This window comes from Phoenix dactylifera, unplaced genomic scaffold (genome assembly GCF_009389715.1).
Source record: "Phoenix dactylifera cultivar Barhee BC4 unplaced genomic scaffold, palm_55x_up_171113_PBpolish2nd_filt_p 000125F, whole genome shotgun sequence".
In the NCBI taxonomy this organism is placed as follows: Eukaryota; Viridiplantae; Streptophyta; class Magnoliopsida; order Arecales; family Arecaceae; genus Phoenix; species Phoenix dactylifera.
Window position 1 is genome coordinate 1,313,228 of NW_024067690.1, and position 17,751 is coordinate 1,330,978.

The following is a 17,751-nucleotide window of genomic DNA, read 5'->3' on the forward strand; positions in this document are numbered from 1 at the left end:
GACCTAGATTGACACAATATTAGAGGTGTTACCAGAATCCTAAAATGAATTGATTTTGAATGAGAAGTCTCTACCTTCACCAAGCTGCTCCAACAGCATCAGGTAGCCGAACTCATTAGTGTCGATGCACTGGAAGTGCGTCATGCATAGGTACCATGAGCTGTAAGGAAATTGAGGTCAAAGGATGGCAACAAGAATAAGAGAGGAGCTTCCCAAAGATTTGAGTAGGGGCAGCAACAGCAGGTGTAGCAGCCTCCATAGCAGGAACTAGGTCCAGGACTAGGTCAAGCAGGATACCAAAAAAGAAAGTCTAGAAAAAAAGGTCGAAGGACATCCATTGTGGCAATCTAGGCCCCTGGAAAAAGCACTGCCATGGTCACACAATAATGTTGAGGTTGGACCAAGTTTGGGCTATGGATCAATATGGATCCCTGATTTGTCCTTTTACAGGGATGGCTTCGAATCCTGGGCAATGCTGAATAAGATGGGATATTCTGGTTGGAGCAAAGGCAATATAGATAAGCAGTAGTTAAAGTCACATCAGAGCAGACATATGTTTAATCTGTAGACATTTGTTCTGTGAATGATCGATAGTAGTTTAATCAATTTTCTTTAGTTATGATGATTATTCTATTATGGATGATGTGACATGTTCAACCTGGATTATGACTCTTTTATGAGTTAAGTTTTATATATATGCTTGTGGTTAATATACTTTAATTAATATGTTAGTGGGAGATTCCCTGCTTTACAAGTTCATAGAAGGTAAGGGAGATGGCCGAGTACTCTTCTATATCTTTAGATATGTTCTCCTAGTTTGTGGAAAAAATAGTCATATGATGGTGAACTCCCATGTTTTTCCATCTTTACAAATGATGATTTTATAACTATCAACTGACATTTCTTGCTATGGGTTGATATTGTTGAACCGTATTGGATAAATTTAGCTCACAAGAAGATCTAGGGGGAAAGTTGAACTTCTTTATGCAAGGATGATCCACATATCAAGTGAGAGTTGCTATCCTTCATAGTTAGTTCTATATTCTTCAGAGAATAACTAGGCCATGAGTGCATCAAAGCATGGGAGATTAAGAATTTGAGATCTCTGTTGGCACTTTCTGTCCGAATCATTGGTTTTTTTGGATACTTGTAAATAAAATATTTATTCGCTAGATAACTCTTGCATAACTATAAGGTTTTTTTGCTACTTTCATATCCCATAAGATAATTGCTTACATTAGGTAATAGCATTTGGCGAGATAGTTTATGCTACAAGAGATTATCATGAACTTGGAGGTCAAAAGAATGTGAATACGCACCCATTTTAGCCATAAGTATTAAATACCCAAATGGTTTTAAGTGCAAATATAAGATTGTTGGAAGTGGGGTATGCTCTAAAAGTCATTTGCATATTTAACATTAAGAATAGTTGAGAAATCATGATTATGTCATATCTACATAGTCATATACAATATAAGTTGTCATATATTAGCCATAGAGCTAGAAAAGAGTGCATGAGTACTATGGGAGTTTATCCAACTGGATGGAGTGTTATCCAAAGGTAGGATTGAATAGACCTATATACTCAAAACTTTCTCATGGTTATTGAGAAGGTTGACATCGTACCTATAAGACTACCAAAGTGGACAGTGATGGCATGAGTTCCTTCTTCATTGAGGTCCAACCTTGCACTGACACTTAGAGTTGCCATCATATTGAGTGTTCTATACTAGCAATCCACTACACAAATCAATATCAAGAGTAGAGTTGCGGACTAGATACACGGGCTTGCAAATAGTCTCTTGATGTGAAAGGACAGGATACCTTGCTATACTCAGAGACTATTAAATCTGCGGCCAAATCTATGTTTGACCATGACTCTCTTGATTTTATCCTTAATAGGGAGTATAGTGGTTTACTGGATTTGGATACAAGCAAGAATTAGACTATCCAAAATAGAAATGATCATAATGACATAGTGTCAATGTTAGAACTAAGCATGCAATCGAGCTGAGCCACGCCAAGTAACTAGATGCTTTAGCTTGACTCTATTCAAAATAATTGGACTCGAAACTTGACTCGAAGTAATTAAGTTTTAATATCCAAGCTCGAAATCAACACGATCAAAAAAAAAAAAAAAATTGAGCCAAATGGAGCTCGAGTTTGAGCTCGAATTTGAGCTTTGTTCATAATTAAAAGATATGGTTAAACTAAAAAATAATATAAAATTATGTTTTAAAATATTAAATTAATAATATATAAATAAATTATAAGATTATTAAATATACATATACTCAATTGGCTTCATAAGCCTTCAAGCCAAATATTTTGCTACTTGAACTCGACTCAAAAAACCATTCGAGCTACTCGAGCTTAATTCGAGTTTGTTAATAGTTGAGTTGAATCAAACTTGGATCCAAGTTAAGCTCGAGCAACTCCCAAGCTGTTCAGCTCTTTTGAACTCCTAAATAGAACAAAATATAGTTTGGCATGACAGGCTCGGATAGTCAATAACTTGAGAAAATTTAAAAATTATTAATTTAAAATTACTATTATTATTTAATTATTTTTGAAATGAATTTATATGAATAATTTTTATAAAAGAATATCTGACATGATCCAAAATTCTAATGGGCTATGAACTGTATGGATAAAGGCCTCACGGTGCTAAACTTAATAGTCATACAAGGATATTAGAATGAAGGGTGATTGAATAATAGAACATAGCTTGTACATGAATAGGAACATAGCTTGTATTAGATCCGAGTATGGTAGCCAACTAGAGTAGTCAGCTGCCACCCCTGTCAAATTATAGCATCTTAAATGGGGTGCAACTAAAAGTTGAGGGGGTGGTCATAAGGCAATCACCCCTACCTTCTAGGGCATCCCCAAGGAGCACATAATTTGCACCCTTCTAGGAAGGAAAAGACTTCGAAAAAGGTTAAAGAGGGATCGAGTAGTTTCATCTTCCGGGATGATGCACTAATGGCATTGGGTGGTGGATAGGTCGTAGGATCATATTGAGTCAGTATGGTAATTCAAAGGACCCAATTAAAAAGCCAGGGAGGTCAAAGTGCAAATCATTCAAAGTAGAGGGCTGTAGCTGTAACTTTCAAAAAACAAAAAAGGAAATTGAAAAGACTGGACATTAATTGGCTCTTCCAAATTGATTTTATGAATCCTGCGGCACTGCAACAAGTCCATCTCAAATGACTCAAGGGTATAATGCAAATGAGTCTGCCAGCCCTAAAACCTTGCAACATTAATTTTTCTCCAAGAAAATTCATAACATTAAAATCGTTGCATTAGATTTGCTTCAAAAGTCCGAACACGATAAATGCCAAATAAATGTAATGTTGCAGATTCCTTGTTTGTATGTAATCTACTTCAATGCTAGAGATAAGTTTCTTTTCTATTTCTTGTAAAACTGAATATATGGATCGAATCATATATCAATATTATATTCATTTTTAGTTGAATGTAAATGTGGATGAGATATTAATTAGATACTAAAATTTATATCCATATTTATTTTAAACAGACGCATACAAGTTGAATATTAATAATATAGATTAATCATATAGTTAAATTTTATGAATCACCAAATCAAGAATATCACTGTATGGAAGGTAAATTAAGGACATTAAAATTATCTCCGATTTTTTTTTTTTAAAGTTCACAAGAGCTATATAAAAAAAAAAATTATAAACGAAACCAGATACATACTGAATAATTCCCTATTCATATCCATTTTTTTTATCGATATGAAGATGGATATAGATATTAATCAGATGCTCAAATTTGTATGCATATTCAATAAATTCAAATACCAAAACAATTCAAATACCAAAACAGAAAAGATATTGTTTGATCCATTGTCACCTAATTCCATGTCAGCAAACATGCAGCTTAACAAGAATGCCATATTTATTGAACACGAAGATTGGCATACAGGAGCATAAGGTCACTAAACACATCATTAGACACCTTGGACATTTAATCGAATAATACACGAAATAAACCAAAGAAGCTGTAGGACTTCTATAATATACATTTATTAGGAATGTCTACATGAGAGAATCAACCCACACCGGAGTCCCTAGTTATAGGAGTTCCGTGTATATTATTCCTGCCTGATGAAAGGTGAGGAGCTCAGTTCGGTGGTGCTGTAAAATGAGTCCTCTGGATAGTAGTTTTCATCCTTCTCATCCTCCCACTTAAGCACCTCCCTTATGTACTTAAAGGCTTCATCCACCGATGGACGGTCCCGAGCCCGTGCTTGCCACACGAATAGTTTTCGCTTGGTGAGGGAATAATAGAGGTCCTTGAACTTCATAGCAATATAGTAGTAAGCCTGGTGAGCCAATGACTGCTGGTTGTGGTGAGTCCTCACAGGGCAGAAGTCGTTGAACCACTCACACGCAGATAGTGGCACACGATTTATCTTCTCCTCGAAGAGGTCATACTTGTTGAGCACAAGAACAAACAGGGTGTCGTTGAAGCATGGTTGCCTGGTGCAAACTCCAGAGAATCAACTTTACTGGCAAGTTTATAACTCAGAACCTCTAAATTATATGCAAGGTACTAAACACAACATTCAATGAATGACTTATGGAAAAACTCAGTGTTCACTAAATCTAATTAAATGAAATCTGTAGAAATTTTTTACTACCCCCACCAAAGGTAAAGTTCCCACTTTTATCAATAGAAACTCATACTTCATTAATAAATAAATTAAATAAAGATACATCATAAAATGAATTTAGTAGTATTATATGAACTATTTAGAGAGTTAAAAAAAAATTACCTGACCATGGCCTCGAAGAGCTCCTTGCTTTGCATCACCTTATTCTGGAGGGGCTTATTGTTGCCACTGACAGGGGTCCCTAACTGGTCGTAATCGCTGAGAGCCAAACAGAATATTACTACACGAACATCCTCAAACATTTCCACCCACTTGCAGCCCTCATTCATCCCCTTGGCACTCACCCTAATCAACTGGTATCTGGAGGCAATAATAATCAGAAAAGAAAGATGAGAACTAAATATGAGAGAGAAAGGGGAACAGACATTAGGAAGACCTGAGATTATACAAACAACAAGATTTAATGAGGTTGGATGCATTAAGTGTGCATGAATAATAGACATTCTATCCAAGCCAGGCTTCTGCCTGTATACCTTTGTCATATACGAAAAACCATAAACAGTCTCCACAGCATTGCAGATTTAAGTAGGCCATTTGACTGGATACTAAGTTAGCATAATAATAATTCTTTCTTTTTTCCTAGAAATGCACAATGATCATTCTTTAATAGTAATGCTAAGTAAATAGGAGTGATAATATCTGGATTCCATTTTTTATTTTTAGCCTCTTTATTTGCGTGGAGAAAAAATTCAAACTTGATGGACATTTTGAAAGCTTGCAATAACATCAGAAGCAAACCTAAATAGGTGGGTTAACACAGATTCAGGAAGTCATCTCCATTAGTTGGGACAGTGCTCGATGGTTGTGTGCAGATGAAGAACTACAAATCTCCAAAATTATCATGACTTTGTACATGATAGCTTGCAAAAGTGATCTTGGAACTTCGACAAAGTGTAGCAACTAAATTTACTGCATATTTTCTTCTAATTGCTATATCTATCCAAGAATTATCCTTCAGATTCAAATTTTCTTGAACTAGTTTTGGAAGTTTTATTATAAAAATCAAGATATATAATCGAGGGGGATGAAACTTCGAACAGTTAGGTTGTATAACGTATCTTCTGACAATTGTTTTCAAGAAATCAAATAGAAACAATAATAATACAACAATTTGTTGGATGCCAAGTTGCTCATCCATCTGAAAAAAAATGTTAATTAATGGTAAAGGGCTCAAGATGCATATAGAAGTTTGGGAAAAAAAACACATCTATTTGGAAAATACATATAAGTGCAATTCATGAGCCCGAATTTAACCAATCAATTGATAAGATAAGATTTGCAAATTTTCAAGGGAAAAGAAGAGAAAAGAAATGATTGTAAACAAATATTTGTAGTATTATCTATCACCTGTAACAACTACTACAAAAGGTTGATGTGTATCTCATATTGAGCTAATCAGTGTAAAGAAAACCATTTTGACATTATAAATTTACAGAAAGAGGTATGCAAATTTATCATGCCACACTGAGCTCCTTAAACAAGCTTTTTTCTAAAATTTTTTAAAGACCAGCATGGGCCCTAACTCCATCTGCTATCCATACCCACCCTTCTTAGGCCGGATCCTATGCCCCCAGGTAGACCATGGTAGAGCCCATGAAACCAAGGCTTTGCTAATCAGGGGTTGAAGTGAGGGTCGATGACACTTGGAATCAAACCTATGTCCTCTAGCGCAAGGGACAAGAGGTAATACTGTCCGAGCAGGTGCTCGGTACTACTTCAATAAGTTCATAGAATGCACATGAGAACAATATTACAGATTTTTATGCTATTGATTTAGCTGATTGTAGCAAATATTTTAAATTGACAAGGCAAATTAGTTAAGGGTTACCAAGAAATTAAAAATATGAAATATAAGAAATATGAACTTAGGGTCATACCATTCAAGTCCTAAGGCAGCCACTTTGTGCAAAAAATGCCAAAGGTTAGGCCTATCCCCATTCCACCCCTTCCAGGACTTCAGATTGCTAGGACCATAACTAGGCAAGTTTGATAATTGTAAGCAAGGTTGATAATTGTAGTGCAAATATTTATTTTAACAAGAGCATTCATAATTCAGTCATTTGTTTTAAAAGTTTGGAATAAATGAAGTTAATCATCATGTTTACATTGTCAAGATTTTGATTCCAACATTTATTAAAAAAGAACAGCCCAATGCACGACGCTCCCGCCTTTGCAGGATATAGAGAGGGTTAGATGAATGCAGCTTTACTCCTGCGTGTGGAGAGGTTGTTTCTGTATTTCAAACCCGCTTTACTCCTGCGTGTGGAGAGGCTGTTTCTGTATTTCAAACCCATAATCCATAGATCACAATGGAGCAACCTTACCTTTGCGCCAAGGTTTATCCTATTTGGTTCGAAATTTAATAGAAAATCTTAGCATGCGCAAAGTTAAATAATTTCAAATAAAAATTGTCTTAGCTTTAAGGCCATCTATCCATGAGTATAATTTTGTTATCATGATGTGCTGCTAAATGATTAGCATCCTAGGATCAAAAAATGGACCTTTTAGATAATTTTTATCTATTTTTCTTCAAGAACATTGAATCATCGTGGTACTTAGTGAAATGATTTCCTTAAGTTCAATGCAGTTTATCCCTGATGAGCTATGATCCTTTATGTTTTACATTGGGATAAACTTTTACTGAGATTGACCGGAACTTTTCCGTTATTTTCTTTTCCTTGAAATTCTTTTCTTTAGCTCTTATGTAACATCATAACCTCTGTGTAATACTCTTGAGCAACTTTTGCTAGTGACAACTAGACATTGTCAAAGTCAAATTCTACTTTATAGAGCAATAAAGAATGAAATGACAATTAAAATTGTCCTCTTTCTTTAAGCTAGTTAGTTGTAAAAAACATGAATTAAAACCAATGATAAGAAGAAAATTACTTTGTAAGTGATTGAGAGTGAGCATCAGGATTGTCATTGTATGGTTCTGACATTGGGCTACGGTCCTCCAATGAGAATTCAATGAAGGCTAACCCATTCCCTTGGGTTACTCCTTCTGCACATAATATATCCTTTTCTGAAGGCTCATATTCGTTGCTTGACACCTCAATTGCCTGCAAGAAAAAAGGTTTTCCATCAAAAATCTGAGTCTTTGAATGATGTATAGAAAATTCAGAAGAAGTGCAATAGATTCTCTAACTCAATTTTTAATCGGCATCGCCTTTTTGTGGGGTAGTAACAGCATGATGGGGACTCTAATAGAATCACAAGTGAAGGATTAACATAAAGTATTTAAAACTTCGGAAATCAACCTCACCTATCTATTAAAACCTCTCATCTTTTTTGGAATTCTTCCCTATTTGAGAAATCAGAAAAATCTAATGTCCAAAGTATTTGTTTTTTTATGGGATGGAGTTTGGTGTCCGGAAAAGGAAAGCCATACAGAAATATGGATCATGCGAATACATGTCTGCGAGAGGCATTTACAATATTTTACAGGAACATCCCTTTTGTCTTCACCAGTTGCATTGGTAGTACTTGTCAATTCATAGTTATAGTTGAAGATAACAACTCAACTCAACCAAGCCTTAATCCCAAACAAGTTGAGGTTGACTACATGAATCCTCTTCTTCCATTTCGCTCTATTTAGGACCACACGTTCTAAAAGAAGTAGAAATATCGAGTCTTTCCTTACTATTTAATCCTATATGAACTTCGGCCCACCTCTACCCCTCTTTCCTTTCATATGCATCAAATACTCCTTCATACTAGTGCATCCCTCGACCTACATTGTCCATGTTCAAACCATCTAAATCGTCATTTTCTCAATTTATCCTCAACTGGCGTTAGCTTTATCTTTTTAGGAATGACTTCATTTTCTTATTCTATCTTTTCCTATATTACCACATATCTATCTCAACATTCTCATTTCGATCATACTTATCTTGTATGCATGTTGTTTTCTAACTGCCGAACATTCTATACTATAATGCATAGCTAGTCATATCACTATCCGATAAATTTTTTTCTTCAACTTGATAGGTATTCTATCACATAATATCCTAATTTCACTTCTCCATTTTATCCAACCTATTTTAATTCTATAGATAACATCCTCTCCAATCTTCCCTTATGAATAATCGATCCTAAATCCCAAAACAATCACTCAAAACTATATGATCCTCAATTTTCACTCCACCTTCATCTCTATTTCTAATTCTCCTAAAACTATATTCTATGTATTCCGTTTTGGTCCGACAATTCCAAATTATGATTAACCCTTGCTCCTCTCGACCTTAGTATCATCTACTAAGACTATATCATTCATAAATAGCATGCACCAAGGAATATCATCCTGAATATGGCTACTAAGCTCTTCTATAACTAGTGCAAGCAGGTAAGAACTTAGAGCAGATTCTTGTGTTGTGATTGAAAACTTAGTATTAGTACCACTAGTTCTCAGGCTAGTACCTGCTCCATTGTACGTATACACATTAATATATCTAATGGACATTATTTTCTTTTTGCCTACCATAAGACTCCTTTCTTTTTCACCCACCATGAGACTTCTCCAAGAACTCCACCATATGCTTTTTCTAAATCAATAAAAATCATATGAAAATCTTATATCTTTTCTCTATATTTTTTTTATTAACCTCTGAAGGAGAAAATAGCTTTCATAGTCGACCTTTCTAATATAAAATAAAATTGGTTCTTTGAATTTTTTTGTATCACATCGCAATCTGTGCTCAATTACACTCTCCCAAAGTTTCATAGTATGACTCATGAGTTTAATACCATAATAGTTAGAATAATTTTAAATATTACCTTTGCTTATAAATCAATGCTATAGTGCTCTTTCTCTATTTATCAGGCTTCTAGGTCTTTAAAGTCTTATTAGATAAATTAGTCAACCAAGTTACTCCCAAGTCACCTAAACACTTCCAAATGATGATAGGGATTCCATCAGTTCCAACCACTTTTCTTATTTTTATTTTTTTTTGGACTTTTTATCCTAGATACTCTAATTCGACATGTATACTTAACATTTTTATTCTTAGTAGAACTAGCACGTCATCCTAAATCTTTTAGAAGAATTCCACTGAATAGCTTATCGAAATAACTTCTTCAACTTTCTTTGATCTTACCCTTCTTGTTCAAAGCTTTTTGATTTTCATCTTTGATGTATTTGATCCGAGTCAAGTCTTTAGTTTTCCTTTCTCTTGGTCTTACAATCTTATATATATCTTTCTTCCATCCTTGGTTTCTAACTTGCAATATAGCTCTTCGTACACTTTGAATATGGTCTCTCATACCACCATCTTAGCCACCTTTTTAGCTCTCATATGCTTCTCTATTCCTACATTTAGGTAGTCATCTATAGCACTCTCTTTTAGCCTTAACCTTCAAGTGAACTTTCTTATTCTACTACCAAGTTTTCTTACTGGATGACCTTTTTCTTTTGATTTTGTAGCCACCTTTTTAATAATGTTAGCCATCTCTTCCCAAACGGTATTGATTTTCCACATGGGCACCTTAAGCAACCTACAAATCTCCTCCAACTTATTGATCATAATCACTATAGAAAGGACATTAGAACATTTTTCACTGCATGCCTAAGCATCCAAATAGAGACGATAGATCAGATCATTAGAAAAAACAAATTAGGATAATTTTGAAGCATTTCATTATTTATCAGGGAAAATTCTTATAATCTAAAATACCTGATCAATTAAAAACACAGATACTGTTATTGAGCAAATGCCCATAGCGAGCTACCATTCTTTATATAAATCCTGTCAATCTTCCCTCTTATAGACACGACCCTCTGTACCTCTCCACCCATGTGCATACAAAAGATGATTGCTGTAACATTGCCCTCTACCACCTAACCCTTGACTCCACCATCTGATTCAACTTAATTGATGGTTATGCAACCCATCTACCATGTAGATTAATGCCCTTACTTCCTTATTCATGCACCCCTAACAAGCATTTACCCTGATGTCAAGAAGTCAATCTAGAGGAAGGATAAAATATGGTTAAACGACTGATTCTGGAAAGACAGGAGAAAGGAATGGGTGAAGAGTGGCAGATAATAAAAGCATTTAACTAAAGCTTAGCTTTCTTGCCAATATATTAAATATCATGATTTTTTATTGGTTCAACCAACCAATTAGAGAGTCATATTAGGAAAATTTGGAAACCAATAGTATTTTATCAGGATAAAATAAATGTTTTTAGAACCTTATCATTGTTGCTAAATGATCATTCTTTCGATTGACTGGCTTGTTAGGATGTTCAAGAAGTAAAGAAAGTGAGGTGCCAAGGAATACATGGAACATGTGATAAAAATGGCTACAATGATCATAAGATTGCCAAAACTGCCGCTATTAATAGTAAATCACTTGAAAAAGAGGATCATTGTTCAAAAATAACCACCCTTACAAACATGATGAAGTAGATAAGTAAAATGAATGCAGAAATGAAAAGCTTATTTGATAAGTTTATCAAATCTCCAAGATTGATGTTAATATTGCCAATAATGTCCAGATCACATTACAATGACAGCAAGCTCTTGCTCTGAAGTTCTCCTAGATGATAACTCCCAGTATAAGCCAAGTTTGTCAGACAACCTTGGACCTATATACCATATGTTATCCTGTAGTACTGCAGCTACTTTTGAGAATGAGACATACAAAATTGTGTGCTTCAGACTTTGCTTTATATCACAACACTCAACGATAGGTTTGAATAAGTCATATCAAATTACTTGGAAAAAGTATAAGATTTGAAGGACAATTAAGGGATACCCTGCTTAGGAAGTACTCAGCAACCTCTGGAAGAAAATGAAGCTCATTTCTTCTCTTATATGTCTCCTGGATGGCAGGATCCTTCCACATCTCATCGACCAATGGAGCATACTCGCGTGTTGCAGCAGGGAAAAAAGCATCTAAATCTCCCATTGCTATGATGTCTAAAAGCCAATCAGAGAACTGCTTTAACCTTCCATTGATGGAGTAAACACAATGAGTTGTCCCACTTGCATCACCATCATTTTCACCTGATACTCCAACCAAAACATTTGTCAAATGCATTCACCATCATTTTCACCTTATACAATGCAGTACTATAGTGAAAAGGGACAAGATATAGTCCAAAAAACAAGAAATTTTGATATAAATATAACAAGGTGTGCAATACAATCAACATGCTTGTTTGGTTATTCTGAATTCCAAAGGAATTTGAAAAAAAATCCTAACTCTATATTTATATAAAGACAAGTATTATTTGTCAGTGAAAGCTTTAGGTCCATTTATGTAGGATGTCTCTAGATAAAAGTAAACAATATTTATATGATGGTCTTAGCCAAAAAATCTTATCCCATTAAAATGAGGTCAGGTATGCGGATCGACGTCTACCTCGTCGAACTCAGAAAAACATTTTATGACCAGATCTTGAGCTAGCAGCAGTCATTTGGTTTGGCATCAATTTCCTAGCTGAAGCAAGTTTTGGTAAGAGAAGGCCTGTCATAAATCCTAGAAGATCAACTGTTAAGCATGGTTGCCTAACTTATTGGTTATTGATTTCAAGCTCATGAAATAGGTAACATGGTATAATATTTTTCCAAAGATCACCTACCAATGTTGGCAAGCTATATGTAATCAATCACGATGCTAATAACTTCATGTGCATGTAACTCATACATCTAGATATAAGATGGTTAGTATATCGTGTGATTGAGTCAGATGCTCAAACAGGCATCTCGTTAAGCCAAGCAAATCAGCTCTGTTGACCAGTAATCATGATAAAATGGCATAAAAACAATAAAAAGTATGTGTTTGCACTGTGAATCCTTTTTGAGCCTGATTTTCTCTTGTTCCCTTAATCTTAATAAAAGATTTATATCAGGTTCTCACTATAATTAGTGTACCTCACAGCAAAACATCAATGGGAATTGCATGCATATGTAATATTTTAAAAAATACATACTTATTTGCCATAATTCTCTTAGTATAGTTCATAGGAATATAGAGAATCATATGCTTACTAACAGACAATTTCAGGTGCCACAGAGAAAACGACCTTACTAAGGCAGCCACTAAAGCAAGCCTGTCAAAACATCATTATGGGAAAATATGCAGCATGATCATATTTAGATTACTAAGAACCAGAAAAGCAGGAATTTACCTTTTGTTGGACATTCATCAAATGAGCCTGATGCTTTCAACTTAGACAAAGCCTCTTCCTCAAAACATTCTCGTCCTTCAAGCAAAATGCTCAAATATTTGTACATATTACTCTGTATCATCAGTTTAATACTGTCTAGTTCTTCTTGAGTAAACTTATTTCCATACAAGAATTTGGCCTGTAAAGCCCCAAGCCAATATATGAATACAGGAATCCAACTTAAATAGATGCCAAAAAATTAGTAAGACTACAACTAAATTCTGAAAATAGTAAGAATGATGCAAACAGAATACATCTGAAATAACAAGAAGTAATATAATGGAGTGATGGAATACAAGAAAGCTATGAGTGATTTATTACATCTATTTGACAATGAGCAAACACAGCCCTCAAAAGGAATGTAAAGACAAAATAAATAAATATGCCATTTATAAAATAGTTGCTAGAAACAAATGCACAATCAACAGTGTTTCAAGAATTATAAACAACGTAAAAAAACTGCACAATTTTCAGTATGCTCTGCTGCAGATGTTTCTCAGGGCATGTTTGGCCGAGGGGAGTTGGGCTCTGGGAATGGGAATGGTAATGACTCCCATTCCAGTTGTTTGGCTGGGGGAGTCACATTCTCATTCCGATTTCAGGAAAAACGGAAAACGGGAATATGCCCCAATCTCTCAAAATCTAATCTGAACTCTCTCCAAAATCTCATTCTGATTCCAATTCCTATTCCAATCACAAACCAAAACCATCGGGAAATGTGGCCATTCCGATTCCAATTCCGATTCCGATTCCGATTTTGGTTGCGAACCAAATGCACCCTCAATGTAATCAAGGAAAAGTATGTATGAGTTAAAGTATCGTATTGTAAATGATAAAGACTCCCTAACATGCACCTTATAACTATACTCACCATGCAAATACTTGGAGACCAGATAACCTAGTGCATAGCCGTTCAAAATGGGCATGCTCTGGGGATACCAGCCATGGAACTTGTACTGAAAATGGAATGGATCTTTTATGGGCAGTACATTCTGTTCATGAGCCAGTCATACAATTGGCATATTACTTATTGAAATGTTCAACTGATGTCTTGCATCACTTAGAGATCACTACAATTGTAGAAATGCAATGCTAATATGATGTAAAATCCACCAAGGATTAAGTTGAAACTAATAAAAAAGCATCATTTGGTGCAGAAGAGGCAGACCGCAAAAAGAAAGAGAAAAGCCTGAATGATGTCTTGAAAAAATGTATCTGATATCTCTTGTTTTGAGAGGAGTATGCAGGAAAAATGCTGTGTGAATAAGTCTTAGTGGTGGTGGTGGTGGTAGAAGAAGAATAACATAGAATTGGACTCCTAGTAGTAGTCACATATTAAATCTGCATAGAATTAATCTAATTCAAACTCCATATGGGGTTCACAAGGATTGAGCTCTCCTTCAAAGTGAAATCAGGAAGAACTTTGTTGGGCCTTTTATAATGTTGCATAGAAGAACCCTGAGAGTTGTCATCTTGCAAAAGGACAGGTCTCATGTCAAAGGAATTGATCAAAGTATAAAAATGACAATGATGAGTCACAACAAACACATCCAAGCAGCATATAGGGAAGTATACCGGCAGTGGTGTTCCAAAATACCACATATTCCAAGACACATGGTTTATCTAGCAGATCCATGTAGCATCGAAGTCTTTTAAAATATAACTTCCCAAGAAAATCGATTGACCAACTCATTACGAGCCAACAAGGAATTACACCAAAAGTAACATGATCTCACCTGCTTAAATATAGTGCTCGTCCCAGATCCCTCTGGTCCAAGCAGTAAAAGCTTCTGAATTCTTTTCTGCTCCAAGTAGTTAGGAACAGTTCTGGCTGAATAAGGAGCCTCATCCTTAGGTCCATTTGACGTTGCATGAGGCACAGGCAGTGAAAACAAGGAACATGCTAGTCGTGTTAATTTCTGTCTAGCAGAGAAGATGTGAATGATACTTAGAGCAAATTCCAAAAATCTATTTTTAGTAAGGAAAATAAATTGGATTCAGTATTACATATACGTAAAAAAATTAATGATCGTTGGTTACAGTATATACCGATCCCCAAATTTGTCCTTTGATATTATTTTGGCCTTCCTCCTCATATCGGCCATCTTCATAGACCCAGAAGTGTGTACCACGTGGGCACTGCACATTTGCAATCTGCAAAAATAACATGCAATTGTTGAAATTTAGTGAACTAAAAGTTACAGCAGGGGATATAACCTCACCATATATGATTATACAAATGATTATAAGAGAATCTATTGACAGAAGAAAGCAAGTGCACAACTGGTATTCTGATATAAATAACAGAAATTCACTTTCATACTCCAGTTGCATGGGGAGAGTGACCACTTTTTTGTTTTTTCAGTCCTTCCCTACCTATGTCCATAAATTCACTTAATTATGACTTATATAACAACTTAAGCATTCATGCTTAATTTTATTCAGCTATGCAGAATACTTCCATGATGACATCATAATCTTTCTTTCTCTGTTTTTCATAGTGAGTTTATTGCGCTGATTACAAGAAAGAAAAACATCACCAGTCCGGATGTCCACCTCTTTCATGATCTTTCAAAAGAAGCAAGAAAAAACGAAAACTAAGTAATGTGGAAACAAATACAAACAAGAATTTTGACAGAGGAGAGGAACGAAAGAAAAGTGTTTTTTTTTCAGAAAAAAAAAAAAACAACTCAATACTTACCTTTAGCGCCCTCAACTCAACTTTTGTAACTTCCCTTCCATTTATATACACTTGGGTATTGCCATTGCTTGCCTTGGGCTGAAGCTTTCCTACAAAGTTTAAGTTTGAGCTAACGATTCTGTCTGGTTTTTCTCCCTCCTATCAAAAGAAGAAAGAGTAGGCCACGGATCAGCAGTTCTTGAGCCAACAAAGAAGGAGGCCTCTGAGCTTCCGACAAAGGCAAATGTATCAGATTGTTGGTGCACTTACCTTTCCCCAAAGGCCCGATTCCTTGTCATACCAATATCTCCCAGGCTTCAAATTCCGAGGAGGTAATGGGCAACTAAGCAACTCTGTCATCTCATCTGACCGGAGTGGACATCCATTCACAATAAGCTGCTCCGGCAGGAGCTGATTCGCCGGGCATTCCCTCTCGGCTTTCAGGATTTGCCTCACTTCCAGGGGACTGAGCAACCGCGACAACATCCTTGAACCCTTTCCTAATTTTGACCGCTTCGACTCATCGATTGGCTGGCCTATGCAGCTGACACATTTACGCCCTTCTGGCATTGATCCCATTGCTCTGAACACACAATAGCTGCAATATCTTGCATCGCAAACCAGGCAAGACTCCTTAGTCCCCCACTTCCGCTTCCTACATCTATAGCACACCCTTTTTCTCTTCTCCTTTCTGGACACCGCAACATACTGAGGAGAAGCCGATACCTCCTCATAAATCTCCTTACTTTCTGATTTCTCAACATTTTCGAATGTGACCACAGACACTCTCTTTGCCTCACTTGCCAGCTGCTTAGGCTGTCTAGTTGGAACACTATGAGTGGAGCCGGCAGACTCCAACTGCGAACCATCATCGGAAAACTCCTGGTTCTGCAAGACAGACACCATGGACTCCAAGCTCCCTGATGCCTGGGGGCATTGAGAGTGCGGATCAGTGCAGCGGGCGATCCGAGAGACAGGCAAAGGTATAGGATCAACCACGAGGACCACGGTGCCGTTTACCGACCTATGGGAGCTTCCGACTGGCTCCGCTGTCGGGATTGCCGAGGAGTTCAGCTCGACAGGGTCGACCCTCGGGAGCTCATAGGATACTGGCGGTCCATCATACTCTAAGGCGATCGAGTAATCAAGATTGGCCGGCGCCTCAGGGATGGGGGTCCCTGGGGGCAATCTTCTTCTCAACATCTCCTGCCAGCTTTCCTTCTCTAATGCTTCCTCCATTAGAGATTTCTTATGCTAAAGCAATCGAATCTTAAGCTCTCACTCACTATTCTACCACAAATTAGATTAAAGCACTACTTTCAAGCCCCACAAGATCCTATCTTCACGGTTTAAATCAGCAACTTTGGCAGCGATAACCTCAAGTACATGGAAAGGGGTGGAAAAGTCCAACCTTTTGGTGCCTTCAGAGAATCTGGTGCCTTTCTTGGACGAAATTTGGCTTCAAAATGAGGATAAACGGTCTTAACAAGAGGAGGAGAAGGCGAAAACCAAATCAAAATAAAATCTTTTCGCCACCCAGGAAGAATTCAGCACTGAAAATCAAAAATCCAGGACGGAAAGGCGGGGAAACGATACCTTCCAACCGAGAAAGGCCAAGAAGACAACTTTTGTGACGATTTGAAGGTTGAAGAAATCAGCAGCTCTTCGTGGCGGGCGCAGAAATTTCCTCGATCCGAACTCAGATTTCGAGGTCAAAACCCTAGAACAGGAGAAGAATTAAATAAATAAAATAAAAGAATTCGGGGAGGGAAGGAGGGAAGGAGGGAAACAATCAAAGCAGGAACGGTACCTCCGTCGATGAAAAGATGCCTGTTGTTCAGAGCGAGACAGCGAATCCAAGAACGACAGAACAGTCTCCGTGGTGGTTCCCATTCCTCCACTGCAGACGGCCGTTTAGGTCGCAGTATATTGCGATCGCAACGTTTGAAAAAGAAAGAATAAAACATTATGAGTCGTCATGTTTGACCGCTAGACCATAGAATGTTAGGATGCTGCTTAACCATTTAATTTATTTTATTTATTATAATTTTTTATAAATCTGATTAGATTATTCATTTAATAAAATGATCAAATTTAAGCTTAAATTTTTTATTTGTTTAATAGGTTAGGTTTGGGTTGACAAACTTTTGATGTATTCTTTATCTAATCCAACTCATATCTAGGCCAA

At 36.4% G+C, this 17,751-nt stretch overlaps 1 protein-coding gene across 3 annotated transcripts; it reads right to left on the reverse strand.

Moving 5' to 3' along the window:
• Positions 1-3,909: 3,909 nt before the first annotated feature.
• LOC103718433 (extra-large guanine nucleotide-binding protein 3-like) lies at positions 3,910-17,508 on the reverse strand. Of its 3 annotated transcripts, none has more exons than XM_017845539.3 (10): positions 17,160-17,354; positions 15,834-17,022; positions 15,585-15,722; positions 14,933-15,037; positions 14,620-14,802; positions 12,845-13,022; positions 11,467-11,717; positions 7,595-7,767; positions 4,808-5,005; positions 3,910-4,511 (listed from the first exon to the last, which is right to left on the reverse strand). In XM_017845539.3, the coding sequence occupies exons 2-10, from the start codon at positions 16,800-16,802 to the stop codon at positions 4,124-4,126; spliced, it is 2,583 nt and encodes an 860-aa protein (XP_017701028.1). In that variant the 5' UTR covers positions 16,803-17,022; positions 17,160-17,354; the 3' UTR covers positions 3,910-4,123. The 3 variants fall into 3 exon arrangements, with proteins under 3 accessions (XP_017701028.1, XP_038972656.1, XP_038972657.1); XM_039116728.1 differs by having other exon boundaries at positions 15,834-17,044; positions 17,160-17,351; XM_039116729.1 differs by lacking the exons at positions 15,585-15,722; positions 15,834-17,022 and adding an exon at positions 17,374-17,508 and having other exon boundaries at positions 17,160-17,283.
• Between the last annotated feature and the right edge of the window lie 243 nt (positions 17,509-17,751).

Coding starts and splice junctions, on each gene's coding strand:
- LOC103718433 (XM_017845539.3), bottom strand. CDS start 16,802: ATGGAGGAAGCATTAGAGAAGGAAAGCTGGCAGGAGATGTTGAGAAGA. Junction 7,768..11,466: donor CTGAGTACTTCCTAAGCAGG/GTATCCCTTAAT, acceptor TTTTTCTTGCAG/GCAATTGAGGTGTCAAGCAA. Junction 4,512..4,807: donor CTCTTCGAGGCCATGGTCAG/GTAATTTTTTTT, acceptor AGTTTGCACCAG/GCAACCATGCTTCAACGACA.